Source organism: Myotis daubentonii, chromosome 16, assembly GCF_963259705.1.
Source record: "Myotis daubentonii chromosome 16, mMyoDau2.1, whole genome shotgun sequence".
In the NCBI taxonomy this organism is placed as follows: Eukaryota; Metazoa; Chordata; class Mammalia; order Chiroptera; family Vespertilionidae; genus Myotis; species Myotis daubentonii.
In genome coordinates, this window is record NC_081855.1 from 31,478,813 (window position 1) to 31,497,353 (window position 18,541).

At 40.9% G+C, this 18,541-nt stretch overlaps 1 protein-coding gene across 1 annotated transcript in view; it reads left to right on the plus strand.

The window, feature by feature from the left end:
* Positions 1-1,499: 1,499 nt before the first annotated feature.
* ANKFN1 (ankyrin repeat and fibronectin type III domain containing 1) overlaps positions 1,500-18,541 on the plus strand; it is a 141,656-nt gene continuing 124,614 nt past the window's right edge. The window contains exons 1-2 of the mRNA XM_059668256.1: positions 1,500-1,701; positions 3,834-4,044. Coding sequence (XP_059524239.1) covers positions 1,516-1,701; positions 3,834-4,044 — 397 coding nt within the window. The 5' untranslated portion in view covers positions 1,500-1,515. The remainder of the gene's footprint in view (positions 1,702-3,833; positions 4,045-18,541) is intronic.

The following is an 18,541-nucleotide window of genomic DNA, read 5'->3' on the forward strand; positions in this document are numbered from 1 at the left end:
GTGCCTGCACATTAGAATCACCTGGGAATCTTTTTTAAAATCCTGATTTCTGGGCCTCATCCTCCAGAAATTCTGTTTCATCAAATCCTTACAACTATAATATGTGGATGTTATTATTATCCCTATTTTATAAATGATAAAAATGAGATTCAGACATGTTAAGTAACTTGCCCAAGTTCACATAGTAGGTGGAAGAGTAACAATTCATATCCTAATATGTATTATGTTTCTTTTACCCTGAGGAAGGCACATTTTAGGTGCTAGGGATATAAAAAAAATATATTTGGCAATCCTTATTCTTGAGATGCATATAGACTAGTCAGGAGACAGAAAGCCAAAAAAAGTTGCAATACAAGAGAATATTTGTTATAACAAGTATATACTAAGTGAATGAGTAAAGAATTACATAGTTTTGCCTGAGGATGTGAGAGACCATTTGAGCACAGACAGAATTCCAATACGTACAAAATAGTGCATACAAAGACCCAGAACTAGGAAAAAGTTTAAACTACTTAGGAAACCCTAAGAAGTCAGAAAGACTGAAACATAAAATGTAGAGGTATAGTAAGAGATGATGCTTGAGAGAGAAGCAGTGTATGTGAGGCTAAAGAATTTAGATTTCATCCTGTAGGAATTGGGGAATCATTAAAGTCAGTCCTGTGAACAGTTCAATAAAAGAGGTTCTACATGTTATTATATCTTGGGATCCATAAGGCTATAAAAATTCAAGGACTGGAGATTTGAAGGGAGATGGTAGGAAGACAGCAGCATGCTCTAGATCAGTGGTTCTCAACCTTCCTAATGCTGTGACTCTTTAATACAGTTCCTCATGTTGTGGTGACCCCCAACCATAAAATTATTTTTGTTGCTACTTCATAACTGTAATTTTGCTAGTTATGAATTGTAATGTAAATATCTGATATGCAGGATGTATTTTCACTGTTACAAAATGGAACATAATTAAAGCATAGTGATTAATCACAAAAACAATATGTAATTATATATGTGTTTTCCGATGGTCTTAGGCGACCCCTGTGAAAGGGTCATTCGACCCCCAAAGGGGTCGCGACCCACAGGTTGAGAACCGTTGATCTAGGAGGTAAACAGAATGAAACCAATTACATATACCCAAGAAGAACTGAACAGACTCCTTGGGTTATAGAATTGAGATGCTTCCTCCAAGTGAGATAGAGACAAAAAGATGTGAAGTAGAGGCTCATGTCATATATATGTTTGTATGTAGATGTGTATGTTCATATACTAAATGAAGGTAATTTCCTTTCTGCCAGTAATTAGCTTTGTGTCCATAAACAAGCTTCTTCCTTTCCCCGAGTTTCAGCTTTCTCACCTAGAACATGAAGGCTGGCTTGATGACTCTGAAGGTCTCTTCCAGCTATAATGTTTTATTAGGATCCCAGATGGTGACTAGAGAAGATAAAATTCTGTGTCAATTTATAATTATGGTGTGTAAGTGATACATTATCTTTTCCTCCTCTTAGGAACTGTCGTGTGAAAATGACCCAACAAATGCAGAGTTTACATCTTTCTCAGTCAAAAAAACATAGCGCCCCATCATCTCCCAATGCTGCCAAACGCCTGTACAGAAACCTCTCTGAGAAACTGAAGGGGAGCCACTCTTCATTTGATGAGGCCTACTTTAGAGCAAGGACTGACCGGCTGAGTCTCAGGAAGACCTCTGTGGTAAGAAAACTCTTTATATTCTTGCCTCGGTTTGATTTATGCAGTTGTGTTTGGATTTAAGGGAATGCTAATATGATCCACATTTACCTCAAAACTTCATGTTTGCAATGTTAGAAATGCTGGGAGTCAGTTAAGACAGGAGCTGCACATATCTATGTTGTTAGCTGAAGTATGAGTGATTGTGAGATTTCCCCTTTCTCTTTCTTAATTTTCCCCCTTTCACCCTCATTTTTCATTCTCTAATAGACCAAAGAAACCAAAAGCAGCAAATAGGGAGTATGAAATTAAATAGCTTTCTGAGAGCTTCATTGCTCATTTAAATATTGAATGATCAATAAACAATATTTTATTTATTTATAATGTATATTCTATATGCTTTCCAAAGGCATTCAAGACAGAATTCAAGCAAAAAAAAAATGCATATGCATTATATAATGGGAAATAACAAGACAGAACGAGATAGAGGGGAACAGTGAGTGAGAAAGAAAGCAGAAGGAAGGATAAAAAAGAAACTGGTGAGGATGGGAAGAGAAAGAGATATACCAAAAACCTAGGCAAATATAGTACCTAAATTTTATAATTACATTTATCTTTGAATTCCTATACAGTTATAGCATCCCATTAGCTGATAGCTGAAAGTATATCAGTCTATAAGGAGACATTAGTATTTTCTGTTGCTAAATCCTCTGGCCTTTATAAGCTGTCATGGTGAATTATGTAATGGAGAATAAAAAATAGTACTGGTGATGTTACAAAGATTCTCATGTAGTAGTTTCTTATATTGGCCCTCAGTAAAAGCTGAGGGCATAACATTAACATGCTCAGCAAGGGTATTTCTGCAGGGGGTAATGGCACCATTTGTTTGAGTTTAAAACAGAAACGAGCCCTAGCCTTTCCAGATAGAAGCATACTAGAGTTTGCCAGCAAAAGCATGGGGGAGGAAATGACTTAAGAGTGAGAGCAAATATGGCACATGAGAAATGAGACATACTAAGAATCACAAATACACAACTCTGGACAGGACAGCATTTTAACTTTGCACTCATTTGCTTTCCCATTTCAAACTCATCTTCTGGGAGGGCTTGGTTGTGGCTGAGTTATGGCGTAAGTCTCAGAGGCTCTTCAGTTTGGCAGATTGTTGACAAAACCCTTTTCCATTCAGCAGATTGTCCTGAGAGCTGCATGCCAAAATAACTCTATTCCCTGGGTACCTACTGTCAAAATGAGTATTTGCATAATCGCTTTGTATTTTCTTCAGTCATGTGTTATGTACTCAGCTAAGCAGACCTGCAGCCTTTGATAGGGAGAATCATTTTTTGATAAGACTAAAAATAAAACCTGCCAATCTAAATACTTGGTCACTGAAGACCTTACACATTTTAATTACATGACTCCTATGCTAGGTCAAGACCAATGATATTTTAATATTTTAAAGACTGAGCTACTCTTGGAGAAGAAACCAGTTAGATGTGTAAATGTAAATGGGTTGCTCTTCTCCCATGAGCTATAGAAATATGTATCTGAAAGAACTTTTCAAAGGAACCATGTTGTCTTTATGGGTATTGTATTAAACTTTTGGTTCTCTTTGGGACCAATTTGCCACCCAAACTGGACTCTGTAATAACATTACTCCAGGAGCAGTTCAAACAAATGCAATTAAAAATACATTCTATAAACAAATACTTGAAAGAGGTCATATTTCCCACCTACTGAAGTCATAACTGTACGTTAAAATTATTAAAGGCCCTGAGAGTTTTAGAGTAAAATAATGGGGTAACTTGGCTTAATCCAATATTTACCAAATTTATTTGACCACATGCTCCCTTCTTCATAGAACACTTTTTAAGTGTCTATCAAACAAGTATTCCACTGAAGACTGAGTTGAGAAAGCTGTAGACTATCCATGCTCTATTGTATTGTGTCAGTGCATCTAAATGTACATATCTGTTCAATGTCGCTTAGAAATGATGGAAGGAAGATCCAACACAGTGTTTACGTTGGAGACCTTGGCATAAATTATAACTTACAAGTGAGAATGCAGTCACTGAAGCAGTCCCAAAATTCAAGACAGCTAAGCTGCTAAGATACACTAGTCTATGAAATTGTACTAACCTGCTTTTGTTCTTCTCCAGAACTTCCAGGGCAACGAAGCCATGTTTGAAGCAGTCGAACAGCAGGACATGGATGCTGTGCAGATCCTTCTGTATCAGTACACAGCAGAAGAACTAGATCTCAATACTCCTAACAGTGAGGGGTTGACACCTCTCGATATTGCCATCATGACCAACAATGTGCCCATTGCTAGGATTCTCCTGAGGACGGGGGCTAGAGAAAGTCCACACTGTAAGTAAATATGAGAATTAAAGTATGTTCTTTTAAGACTAGACCCCACTGAAATAGCCATTGCTGACCCTCGGAGTATGAATGATTGACTAAGCATAGGTTGTGAAATATTTTCCATGTTTTTATGGACTTTCATGCAACTATTGATCAGTCTAGGCATCAGGTTACATTCTAAATAGAATACGCTAAATGGTATTGAAATAGAACCTCAAGGGTACATCCTCCTAAGAATATAACTAAATGTGAAATACTCCAAGTGAGGCTATAGAACAGGAAATGCATAGAAAAAGAGTAAGTATGTGTGAGATATTGTCTTTATGTTCATAATCTGTATGCTGGCTTCACTGATTCATTCAACAAACACTGAGGACAGGGCACTGTTCTAGGTACTAAGAACACAGTGGTGAGCAAGACAAAACTCTATTCTCATAGAACTTACATAATAGTACAGGGGACTTCTAATAAGCAAGTAAATAGCTAAATTAAAATATAAACTCAAACAGTGATAAATACTATGAAGAAAATAAAATGAATGAGTGGCTAAAGGTTGATGGAGTGGGAACTATTTTAAATAGGGTTGGTCAAGAAAAGCCTCTCTGATGGAAGGACATTTGAGCCTAGTCCTGGACATCAAAAAATGAGGTGGGGGTCAAATTCTAGGCATACTGAACGTCAAATTGCAGAGGCAGGCAGAAATGAGATTGCCGTATTTGAAGAACAAGAAGGCTAATGTGGCTAAAGCAAAATGAACACAGGAGAGGTGGGTCGCTGAGGAAGAAGTCACCAGAACCAGATCATTCAGGCCATGGTGAGATACTTCACTTTGATTGTGTGATGAGGAGACAGCGGAGCAGTTGCAGCCAGTGGATGATACAGTCTGCTTTACATTTTCAAAGATCACTACAGTGCTCTGTGGAGAATAGACAGTGGTGAGGCAATTATGAAGAGCAGTTAGGAGTCTAGTTTTAGTGGTCCAAAAGACAGATGCCAGTTGTTTGGACTAGCATGCTAATGACCCTGATGGCAAGCAGGGGTGGAATTCTGGATGTATTTCTTAACAGCTTTATTCAGATATAATTCACATGCCATACAATTCACCGGTTTTTAGTATATGCACAGAATTGTGAAACTTATCATCACAATTTTAGACCATTCAAACAAACAAACCCTTTAGTTATCACCTTAACCTCTCATTGCTCCCAGCCCTGGGCAACCAATCTACTTTCTGTTTCCATAGATTTGCCTATTCTGGGCACTTTTATATCAATGGAATCATATAATATGTGGTCTTTTGTGAATGGCTTCTTTCTGGAGTTGAGCTGAGGATACTAGCCAAAGGGAGTTACTCTGGGGCCAACGGCAGACCCTACCCAGGAGTGGATGGGGTAAAATCATACAACCCTACCCCTGGCCAGGCACTATTCTGAGCACTTTACGTGTATTCACTCCTTTAATCCTCGCAGCAACATTCTGAGGTAGGCACTCACATTCCCCTTGGTGCAAACTCTCTGACCCAGTGACCACAATGGCTCTAAGCCACAGTTTTTATGTTTCCTAAAAGAAAAAAAGTAAACTCATCAAACTGTTAGTTTCACTAATACTGATTCACTTACTTCCAAGTGGTGAGACCCAGAGGCTGAAAGAGAAGCAAGCAAATATGTAATTAGAGGTCAAGTCTCTGGCTCTAAATTTCATAAACCCCTGCCACCCAAAGACTAGGTCCAGAGACAGATCCTTGTATCAGAAAACTCTTTATTTTAAAAATGCTAAGCTCACCACATCCATGTCAAAGAGTGTGAGGGTTTGGGGCTCTTCATCTTCAGTAAGAGCGTCATCATCAAAGTGCTGCTTCCTTTTAGTAGACTGGAGGATTTGCAGGGATGGGCAAAGAAGGATCGAAGAAATCAAAAGGGCTTATTTGCTACCTTCCAGTTTATGTTGCAATAACGTCTGACCCGAAGATCCAGTGAGAGAGCAGTGGAGGAAGAATCAGAGGGTCTGAACATAGAGAATGCAGACTGAGCCCCATTCTGTAAAAACAAGGAGACCATTCATTCAGATGTTGCTTGCACTGGGCTGGATGAAACATTAGTCCTACTTACCTAAGACGCTACAAAGAATTCTCCATTAAACTAGTAAGACTCCCAACTCTCCCCAAGCCTCTTTGTGCATAATTAAATCCCTGTAAAAGAATCCAAGTACTAAATATCTTGTTAAACCAAAAGAAAATGTGTTCAAAGATCCCTGGTTTTACTCACTCCCTCAAGAATGATAACCACAATTATCATCACAAAGTTGGAAAGGACAGTGAGAGATCAACCCAGGTTTTAGCCTCTGGGAAATACGACACCTAAGTCATCTTGGCCATCCAACAAGTCAAAGACTTAGCGGTAGGGACTCCCACAGGTGTAAAAACGGCAAAGGAATCTTGACTGAGTATCTATCTACGAAGTCTCCACAAACATATCTCCATTTTTCACTCTAGCCCTTCCGGATGGTGTTATTAACTCATTTCAAAGAGGAAAGTTTCATGCTGAAAGGCTAAATGACTGACCCAAGCATACCAAAAACTCAACTCCAAGTCTGTGGGACACCAGTGCCTGAGGTCCCTTTATGCAAATTTACTGCCTTTCCAAACAACCAATAACAGAAAGCTATGGCCATTGGACCCTGCATCTTGCTGTGTGTGCTAAAATCCTGTTCTATGCACTAAGGTGCCATTCCTGTAGGAGAGAGGCAGGACAAAAGAACACAGTCTGTTTTCAGGTATTTCTAATTCATTTCATATACCAAATACAAAAGAACGTGCTATTGTGCATGAGTATGAGAGAGCCCACCAGAAAAACTAGTTTGCCAGCCAGAACCAAATAAGCAAATACCTGCTACAAATTGTTCCCCAGTAACTTCAGAGACAGGGTATAAGAGAAGAAAAATAACAATGAAGTCTTAAGTTCCTAGAGTGTTTTACATATTTCAACAATGTTTTTGCTGGCTTGTGAGATGGTAGTTTCCTCATTTTAGCCAATGAGCTAAAATGAGGAAACTAACTCCCATTTCAATGAGAAAATTGGAATAAGTCAAATAATTCACCCAATGCTACAAAACTAATAAGTGGTGAAGGCATGATTTGAACCCAGGTCTTTAGTATTCAATTCTTTGGTATTTGTGGAAAAGCATTAGCACTCTTTCTATCACACCACAGATGCTCAATTCCTTCCTTTCCTGATTCTCCATCTGTTCCTCTACTAATGCTTGTCAAGTATTTCAAAGCAGAATGCAGGGTTTCTAATAGGGTTAATTTTCTGTCTTCTCACCCTATGTGCTCCCTTCTGAAAACTAGCCCGGTACTCTTTCTACTATGCCAATCAAGAATCCAGCACAACTCAGAAGAAAGTCCTCTGTAATTCTCCCATTTTGTAACAGGAATCACAAGGACACAGAAGAGTTTAGGGACTTAACTCCTAACCACTGGTGTGGCCCTGTCTTCCAGCCTTTAGTTCCTCAATCATAGAACTCTAAACACAGCTTGAAACTCAACCATGTACATTTTCTTATTCACAGGGCAAGTCCCAGAGTGGCCACCCAAACTTGTACACTGCAAAGGTTAAATGTATTCAGAACTACCACCTGCTCATTAGATGACTCTACTATCTTAGCGACTTTTTCTGTTCCTCTCACCTTTAGGCAAGCAGCACAAAGTAATACTTATACCTTCTAGAAGAAAACTTCAGTCACTATTATAATAGCATCTCAAGTACTTCCTCTGAGATTGGTGTGCCGAGTTCAGGAAATAGAATCTGAAAGGACTGAAGTTAGGAAAGCTGATGTACAGAGACACTTCAGGATACCTGGAGGCTGTGCCTTTGATAGTTCATCCATTCAGTGTTCCAGTGTCCATGACTACTCATGTTCAACTGAACAGTGGTATCTGAGAAAGACTTGTCTCTGCATGGCAAAGTCCCTAGTCATAAACCCTCCCTTATCCTAACTCATACCATCAAATCACAGTCCAAGAGTCTCCAGAGGAATTGATTGAATCATCAATGAGGTCCTAGCCTTTCTGAGGCTGCTATTTATTTGGCATCATTTAGGCTCTGTAAATAAGTAATCATAACGAAGCCAGGTGTTGTTGTTTTTGCATATCTACCATGTGCAAATCCCATCACTCACCTGGATTTTGTCTCGCCTTTTAATCTCAGTATCTGGCACATAGTAGGTACTTAGAAATTTTCAATTGTAATTTTCAGTTGTAATTTTAAGCCCTTTCTTATGCTGCTGGGAAATACAGGTATCGAATTTTCGTACATACACACTAATACATCGTGTGTGTGTGATATTCATAAATGTATGGAAAATACCTTTAGGTTTTCCAGTAATTTATATTTGGGGTACCTGTTGTAGAATTTGGTTGTAGATGTAGCCTGATAGTCTTTCTGCCCTTTCCTAGGGTAGCATTCTCCCTCCTCTTCAAACCATCTCCCCTCTCTCTGCATTTCTTTGTGAACTCCTCTCTCTTGCTTTCTCTTGGATACTGTAAATGGGACTAGGAAATGTCTCCCAGAATGAGTTATGTTCAGTTACTTCATAAAATGCAACTGCATAGTAACTGTCATTTGAGTAGGACACAGACACCGGTGTTACAATTTTGGCAGACTTGTCAGGATGCACCCCTCGTTTCTGCGGTAGTTGGGGGTTCGTGCTGGTGCTGGGACTGGTTCAGGGCACGTCTAAGAGGTGTGACTATAAACTAATGAGGCCAGCTTTATGTAAACAAACACACCAGAAAGTCTACAACCCAAACGAATGTTATCCTTTAACATGGTCCTCATGGGAGACCCCACACTTGCTCCAACAGTGCTGCCATTGCTCTGAACACGTTTGGATTTGTCCTTAGAGCCAGTTTATGAGAAAATCTGACTCGTTGCTTAGAGTCACACCTGATTTTTGTTCCAAAACAGCACTGCCCAACGTCATCACCCTCCATGTTCACCAGACTTGATTTAGAGTTTTTCTGAAATCAAATCCACCCTCAAAGGACAAAGATTTGCAACCATTAAGAATATGTAAAGAACTAGCCTTAGGCACATCTCTAGAATGAATCCTAAGATATTTTCACCTGCTTCATTAAAATATGTGGACAGTAAATTTGATAGGATCAAGTAGAACACAGCATATAATCTCTTGGTATGGACTCCATGGCTAAATATCAACACTAATAAAAGAGAAAAATGGTAATTGGCATACGACGATACCCTTTTCATTGGCTAATCAGGGCTATATGCAAATGAACTGCCAACTATGATTGGCAGTTAACTGCCAACTAAGATTGGCAGTTAACTGCCAACTAAGATTAGCAGTTAACTGCCAACAAGATGGCGGTTAATTTGCATATGTAGGCACAATGCAGGGAGGCAAAAGGGAAAGCAGGAAGAAGCCCCCTGCCACTGACAGTGATGGGAAACCCAGGGGGGAGCTAAGAGCTGGGGGGCAGGGCAAAGGCCGCCTTTGCCCTGCCCCCCAGCCATGATCGGAGAATCAGGTGCCTTTGCCGCCCTGGCCAGTGATAGCAGGAAGTAGGGGTGGAGCCAGCTATGGGAGCTGGACACGGTCGAAGCTGGCAGTCCCAGGAGCTAGGGGTCCCTTGCCTGGGCCTAAAGCAGAGCCCACGATCGCGGGGCCGCTGCAGCTGCGGGTCCCCGCTGCCCAAGCCGGACGCCTCAGCCAGAGGCGTTAGGCCTGGGAAGGGGTGGAGCCTGCAACCGCGGGGAGCTGGGGGTCCCCTGCCCAGGCCTGACACCTCTGCCAGAGGCCTCAGGCCTGGTCAAGGGGCCGATCCGGTGATTGGTGATCGGAGGGTGATGAGGGTCAACTCCTCTGGCCGAGGCATCAGGCCTGGGTGGGGGGCAGAGCCGGGGATTGGGGGGATATGATGGTCCCCTTGCCCAGGCCTGAAGCCTGGGTCAGAGGCGTTAGGCTTGGGTAGGGGGTGGAGCAAGCGATCAGAGGGAGATGGGGGTCCCCTGCCCAGGCATGATTCCTGGGCTAGAGGCCTCAGGCCTGGGTGGGGGCCAGAGCCAGTGATCAGGGGGAGATGGGGGTCCCCTGTCCAAGCCTGACACCTCTGGTGATCAGAGGGTGATGGGGGTCTACGCCTCTGGCTGAGGCATCAGGCCTGGGCAAGGGGCAGAGCCAGCAACTGGAGGGGTCTGGGGGTCCCCTGCCCAGGCCTGATGCCTGGGCCAGAGGCATCAGGCCTGGGCTGGGGGCAGAACCAGTGATGGGGGGAAATGAGGTTCCCCTGCCCAGGCCTGACGCCTCTGTCAGAGGCGTCAGGCCTGGGCAAGGGGCCGATCCTGCGATTGGAGGGTGATGGAGGTCAACGCCTGAGTGCTCCCAGTATGTGAGAGGGGGCAGGCTGGGCTGAGGGACACTCCCCCCACACACACACACACCCAGTGCACGAATTTCGTGCACCGGGCCCCTAGTCTTATATAATAAAGGCCTAATATGCTAAGTGTCCAGTTGTCTGTTCAACCAAAGTGTAATATGCTATTGATATGCTAAGGCCGCTCAACTGCTCGCTATGACATGCACTGACCACCAGGGGGCAGACATTCTGACCGGTAGGTTAGCTTGCTGCTGCGGTCTGGACGATCAGGATTGAGTGAGATGGGCCAGACATGCCCTGGAGCCCTCCTGCGGACCATTCCCAGCCCCAATCGTGCACCGGTGGGGTCCCTAGGCCTGTCCTTCGCCCTGTCGCAATCCGGGACCCCTCGGGGGATGTCGGAGAGCCTGTTTTGGCCCAATCCCACTCAATGCAGGAGCTGCCCCCTGGTGGTCAATGTGCTCCCACAGGGGGAGCGCTACTTAGCCAGAAGCTGGTCTCACGACTGGCGAGTGCAACGTAGTGGTGGGAGCCTCTCCCGCCTCCGCGTCAGTGCTAAGGATGTCCGACTGCCAGCTTAGACGGGGAGCTGGCCTAAGCCATCAGTCAGACATCCCCTGAGGACTCCTGGACTACAAGAGGGCACAGGCCAGGCTGAGGGACCCTCCCCGAGTGCACAAATTTCGTGCACCAGTCCTCTAGTATGATTTAATAAAGAGAAACCCAGTTGCAAATGTTAGGTATCACAGAAATCTTTGTCAGTGAGTTAAAAATGATTACAACATGTCTTCAGAACTGGTCACCCCAGGCAAAAATAATAAAATGAAATAGGTGGCTAAATCCTCACCCTGACATACAAACCTGCTCTTTGATCCTCATCTCATACTGCTCACCCCTTTCCCATGATACACCAGCCCCACGAGACTCCATTCCATCCCTTCAATGTGCCATACTATCATACCAGAGGGCCTTCAGATTTGCTATTTCCTATGTTTGGAAGGCTTTAAATTTTATCATCACGTGGTCAACTCCTTCTTAACATTCCAGTTTAAACATAACATCTTCAAGAGAAGCTTTCTCTGACCACCAAGGCTAAAGTCATTTTATTTTCATTTTTATTTAATCACATTTTAATTTTCTGCATAGCACTTATGTCTATGTTTTTATTTGATATTTTCTCTCTCCTTCATTAAAATGTAAATTCCACATGAGCAGAAATTATCTCATTCATCACAATATCCCTAGCAAACAGTAGGCACTCAATAAATGTGTTTAATTGAATGAATCCCAAGGCTACTTCTAGTTAAGGGTGTGTATATATTATTTATATTTAAGGCAATGATTTCACTGAATATGAAGTGAATTGATCTTTATATTTCCAAATAATTATTTAGACATCAGGTGGCCACAGCTTGAGCTATAGTTACTTGCTCTTAAATTGTCTTTTCATGCTTTTGCTTTTCACTTTTAAATATATACAGAATATATTCTCCTCGTCACAAAGTAAAATATAAAGTTAGAAAATATCTTTGATCATATGTGTGTGTATATGCACACACTCACAGTCTAGGTTCCCATCCTTAAATTCCTGCAAAATAATCATTCCTATCCTCTAGAGCAGCGGTTCTCAACCTGTGGGTCGCGACGCCTTTGGGGTCTAACAACCCTTTCACAGGGGTCGCCTAAGACCATCGGAAAACACATATATAATTACATATTGTTTTTGTGATTAATAACTATGCTTTATGTTCAGTTTGCAACAATGAAAATACATCCTGCAGATCAGATATTTACATTACGATTCATAACAGTAGCAAAATTACAGTTATGAAGTAGCAACAAAAACAATTTTATGGTTGGGGGTCACCACAACATGAGGAACTGTATTAAAGGGTCACGGATTAGGAAAGTTGAGAACCACTGCTCTAGAGGCTTGATTGATCTAGAGCAGCAGTCACTAACCTTTAGGACTGCTGATCTAGAGGACCCATTTCCAAGTTTACTCAGAGTGACTGTTGACAAGAGACTTGTGTTACTTTGTACATGGGCCTCTCCCTTTCCATAAAGCTGCTCTCTGCCATGGCAACTGGCTTCCCACAGAGCAAATGATTGGAGAGAGAGACACCAAAATGGAAGCAACAGTGTCTTTTATAACTTAACCTCAAAAATGATCAATTTTCATTTCTCCTTAATCTTGTTGACCACACAGACCAACCCTGGTACAGTGTAGGAGCATGTGAACACCAGGAGACAAAGATTTTTGAGGCCCTCTTGGAAACTGGATACCCCACTACCTATCTAGGATTGTTGAGAATTAAATGTAGTAATAGCTTTAAAACATTTCCCTAGCACATTATAAATGGTCAAAAACATTGGAATCCAGTATAACTCTCAAAAAAACAAAAACAACAAACACTAGAGTTTCTAGTATTTAAATATTTTATCTATCTGTTGTATAGTTTGTGCTGTGAAAACATTGCTCAATAAAAAAGCACTTTTTAAAGTTTATAGAATTTTATGTTCCAAAACTACACTGGCCAACACAAGAGCTACTAGCCACTATAACTACTGAGTACTTGAAATGTATCTAGTCCAAAATGTGTTCTAAATGTAAATTTTACACTGAATATATCTCATTAATAATTTTATATTGATTGCATGTTAAATTAATACTTTTGCTCTACTGAGTTAACTAAAACATAGTAAGAATAATTTCATCTATTTCTTTTTGTTTTTTAATGTCACTATTAGGAAATTTAAAGGAATATGGCTCACATATTTCTATCAGGTAGCACATAAAAATTAGAACATATAATTATCGTCTTTCATACTTAAGCTCCCTATGAACATTATTGAGTAATATGCTTTGTATTTCCTAAATAAGTTCTTCAAGTGTTTTCTGTGTTTGTTTTAGAGAAAATGTCCATTTGCCTCTTGGGATACCTGGCAGGAGTCCCTCTCTGTGTCATTGGCCCTGGCTTCTTAAAGAACTACAATTGCAACCTAAACTATATAATATGGACTTTGTGAATATACATTCTGATGGAAAGTAGCAGAGAAAAACACTCCAGACCTTATGTCCAGAGTATAATGAGTTCTAAGAGAAGAAAGTTCTATGGTAATTAAAATGAAAATTTTAACCTTCAAATCTATAAAACATTTTTGGAACCACTCTCAAAGTCCTTGGGAAAACCTGAAAATAAGTAAAGCCAAAATGAATTTTGAGCCCTGAACCTTAGCAAAATGGGTAAACTAAAACTTATGGTATGAGAATGTTTGAATTTAAAGATGTTCAATTATTGGATTACCTCTATAGTCTTTCTTTTGATGTTCCTACCTGAAAATAAGTCAGCTGTGAGGTTGTTAGAAGGTTGTCACTTATGATTAGCAAAGATAAATTTTATTAACTGTCTATTCTTGTTTGCCCAGAGGATACTGGCTTACAATGCAAGATTTACACCTAAGTAACCTTGTTTTATCCTTTGAAACAACAGATAGGGTTGAAACTGATACCACTTATGTACTAACATATTTCTGAATGGTAACTGGAACAGAAAATTTTTAACTGGATAAAGAGGGGGTTCTTTTTAATGTAAGAACATAAAGCTATATTATAAAAACAAGTATTTATTTTTGTGTGCCTCTAAAAAAGCATAACATATACCTGCCGGGAGCCGGTCCATCCTTGCTGTTTCAAGGGACCTGGCATATATGGCATACAGTTCTTAATATGTTTGCTCACCTTCTTGGCGCTGTGTTTTAACCAAGGTCACCTCTCCGAGAAAGGTTGAATCCCCAGGTAGGAATTTTTCCCTGAAGTCAGGGAGGGGATGAAACTCCTTAACTAAGTGCCAGGCGGGTAGTTAATCACTACAAACAATCATGCTTAAGCTACATAATCTTTACTCCCTGGAATGGAGATAAGAAACGCCCTAACCTTTGTAATAGAGATTGATAGGATTGAATCAACTGGTATAAATACAGATGTAACCAGACAGAGAGACAGAACTTCAGACACAGAACTTAGAACACAGGGCTTGGAAGACAGAATTTAGAAGAGAGCCAAGAAGACAACCTACACAGAACCTACAGACAGAAGAACTTCGTTGGAGAGAACATGGCAAAAGATCCTGGACTGAACCTGACTACAGAAATATGGCAAGAGAACCTGACTAGAACCTGGTGACTGAACCTGGCTGGAGAACCTAGCAAGGGAACATGGCCACAGAACCTGGCTGGAGATCCGAAGCAGAACCTCTCTGGAGATCCAGACCAGAACTTGGCTGGAGATTGTGGCTGGAGATCCTGGCTAGGCTGCTGACCAACTGAACGCTGTCTCTGTGTCATTCCTTCTTCGCCGACTCCGTCCACACCTTTGGGGACCCCTGGACCCGCTGGGGTTGGACCCCGGCATATACCAATGGGTATAATAACAATACAAGCCTCTACTAATTGAGTCTTCTCTGTAAATTATCACTAACATCACAATTTATGAGAGGGGTACCATTATTATGCCACTTTTAGTGATAAGACATGGGCTCCAGATGTCGGCATAACTGGTTAGGGTCATACATTCATAAGGAGCAGTGGTATAGGGACCCTACAGCCTTTTATAACCAGATCAGGATAAGGAAACTCTTTAAACTAAACTCTTTAAGTTAATATAAAAACTGAAAAGGACTGGGCTACCTTGATGACGTCTCCTCACAAAGGAAATCATATAGGGCCAAGGGACTATAGGAAAAGGCACCTAAAGCTGGTTATAAGGATCCTTTGAGCACTAGACCAAATGCTTGTCTTAGAACAATAAAAACAAGGAAAATGCTAATAACAATAGAAAAGTTAGTGCTAAATTGAAAGATGGCATATCATTAGTAATGGGCAAATGTATTCTTTTTTTTTTTTTTTTAAGCAAGCCAAATGAATTGTTCCCTAAAAGTCTCAATTAAAAAATAAATTTTAGTGAGTAATTAGGTTGTCTCCATATCTTGGTTATTGTAAATAACATTACAGTGAATGACAGAAGATTGGATAAAGAAGATGTGGTACATATATACAATGGAATATTATTTGGCCAAAAAAAGAGAATGAAATCTTACCATTTGTGAAACATGGATGGACCTAGAGGATTGTTATGCTAAGTCAGACAGAGAAAGACAAATTCCATATGATTTCACTTATATGTGAAATCTAAAGAAAAAAATAAACAAAACAGAAACAGACTCAAATACAGAGAACACACTAATGGTTGCCAGATGGGAGGGGGATTAGGGATGATAGGTGAAAAGAGATGAAGGGATTAAGTAGTACAAATTGGTAGTCACAAAATAGTCTTGGGGATGTAAAGTACTGCATAAGGAATATAGTCAATAATCCTATTTAATAAAAGGCTAACATGCAAATCGACTGAATGGTAGAACGACCTGTTGCTATGATGTGCACTAACCACCAGGGGGCAGACGCTCAACACAGGAGCTGCCTCCTGGTGGTCAGTGTGCTCCCAGAAGCCGGGCTCACCACTGGCGAGCGCAGCGGCAATGGCGGGAGCCTCTCCGGCCTCTGCGGCAGCACTAAGGATGTTCGACTGATGCCCGCCCCCCACCCAGTGCACAAATTTCATGCACTGGACCTCTAGTATTGTAATAATTATATATGGTGGCAGGTGGGTTCTAGAAATATTGGGGAACCACTTTGTAAGATACATGATTATCTAACCACTATGCTGTGCACCTGGAACTAATACAGAATAATATGGAATGTAAACTAATTGAAAAAAAAATTTTTTTTAAATATATTCACTTTCATACCTAAAAAGAAAAATTACATTTTACCCTCGTTATATTTTCAAGCTTTTAAGCAATTATCAATCAGGCCCAAATTCACGAATTGCAGGGCAAGGGCGAAATTAAGAACTAGCAAGGCGAAGAAGTAGTTAGTAATCTGTAGTTTTGATTCTGATGGTGTCTGATCACTATTTATCTCAGGGTTTAAACAGTAACCGTAATTGTATTCTTTGAACACCAAGTGCCTGCCCCTCCCCCTACTCCTACCCGATAGTTAATTAGCTGGGCAGGTCTTATAACAAATACTCAGAAACACTGGGTGGTAGAAATGCTGTAGATAATTAAACACCACAATAGCAAGGAGCCTATTTCAGGAGCCGCCAAGTGGTCCTGCCCCAGCCGGACTGCTCCCAGCACACTCACAGACCCTCTATTGTGCTGGCTATGGCAGTGCAGAGGGGTAGCTGCTTGGCTAGAGAAGGGATCTACAGCAGTAAGAGAGAAAAGGCCCAAGCTTGCAAACAGATCCAGGAGCTCCAGACTCAAGGGGGAAATATTCAGAGGGTGGAAGCAAAGGGAGAATGGATCCAAGAATAAGAGAAGTGGATGGGCAGGAAAATCAATCATAAAATAGACACAGCCTTGCTAGTTTCTGTGTCAACCAACCAACCAAAATGAATTCACCAATCTCATGACAAACAGGTAGCTGTTAGAAAATGGCAATACATAAATAATAGATTAATTTGCATTCCATTTGGTTTAGAGGAAAGTTCACTGAGTTTTTAAGGTTTTTAAGAAAATCTTGGATAATCATTCCACCTCCCTGAGTCTAAGTTTCTTCACCTTAAAATAAGGGGGTTGCAAAGGTTCTCATCCTGAGGAGGCAGAAACAGGAATGCGATTCCCAGCAGGATCAAATGCCTAACCTACCAAATCATTACTTAGTAAAGATAAAACTACACAGTCTAAGATAATTATCACTTTTACTTACTTTTGCTTAAAATGTATTAACCCAGTTTGTTAGGTTGGTTATCTCCTACTGAACAGATGCTTCTATTGGCAGTTATATAGCTCATTAATAATAGGGAGAAAATGATTAATTTATGAGTCAGCTGATTTGGTAGTCAATAAGGAAAATCTTTCAAAAGAGAGTGTTTTATTAAGCCATTGAAAAGTCCATGGGGGTGGGGCGGGGGAAGGTTTGCTTGGTGAAACCACTGGCTCAGTCATTGCCTCTCCCACTCATGCATGGGATTACCTCTAACAGAGGCAAATATTCTCAGGGGCACCTGGAGATTTAGCCTGGGGCAGGGGAGCTTCTATAAAGTTTCCCTTAAAAAAAATCTTCAATTTGGGGGGAAATTTTTCCTCTTCTCCATAACAAAAGCGTTCATTTTAATTTATAAATAATGTGTTTTCACCAAAATCTTCACAGGAAATTTGGTGAACCAGGAAGATGTGCCTACTCATTCTGGGGCATCAGGCTGCGGTTTAGGTACCCCAGTTTGAGAAAGAAGCACGGGGATCTATATGAGCTTGGAAAACTTACTTAGTCATCAAATTATATGCATCTCCCTTGTTAGTCTATGAAAAGGCAAAGTGCTTTATCTTAAAGATATAGAATCCCTTTACCCCTATAAGTAAAACAACATCATGTCTACAACCTGGGAGGAGAGGGAAAGTCTGGAAACAAAGCGTGTTGTACTAGGGAAAGCAGGAAAAATGTCAGGGGAGCCAAGCACAGCTCAAGAGAAGCTGTCCATCTGAAATGCCACCTGGAATTCACACCCGTAATAACTGTTGTGAATATAAAAATTAATAGGGGGGATTTTATAGTATTAGAAAAATTTATTTTTATAAATCATGTGTCTATCACCCAAGTGTTGACGCATGCATGCAATTCAAACATCAGGCTTACAATAAAAAGCTCACTGAATGACTTAGCAAGGACAATTCCCCCATTTTCTCTATAATTTGGAGTGAAAGAAGGAGGGGGGATTGGGTAGAGGGTGCAGTTACTGGGTCAATTAATCAACCTGAAAACTGTGACACAAACTCTGACGCCTAACCTATGTCTAAAAATACACAAATGTATACGAATTTGTTTTAAACTGTCAATGCCTATATTTAGGACCTTCCCAGCAAGGCTATAATGAGACTGTGTTTGAGGGCTTCAGTCATAGCAGACTCTACCATTAATCTGAAGTTAGTTAAATTAACAGCATTTAGTACTGACTTGTCAATCTCACTGCTCCAGGAAATTGCACCTTGAGGCCACTAATATTGCCAATTTTTCCACTGCAGTATGCGCCCGCATGTGTATGTG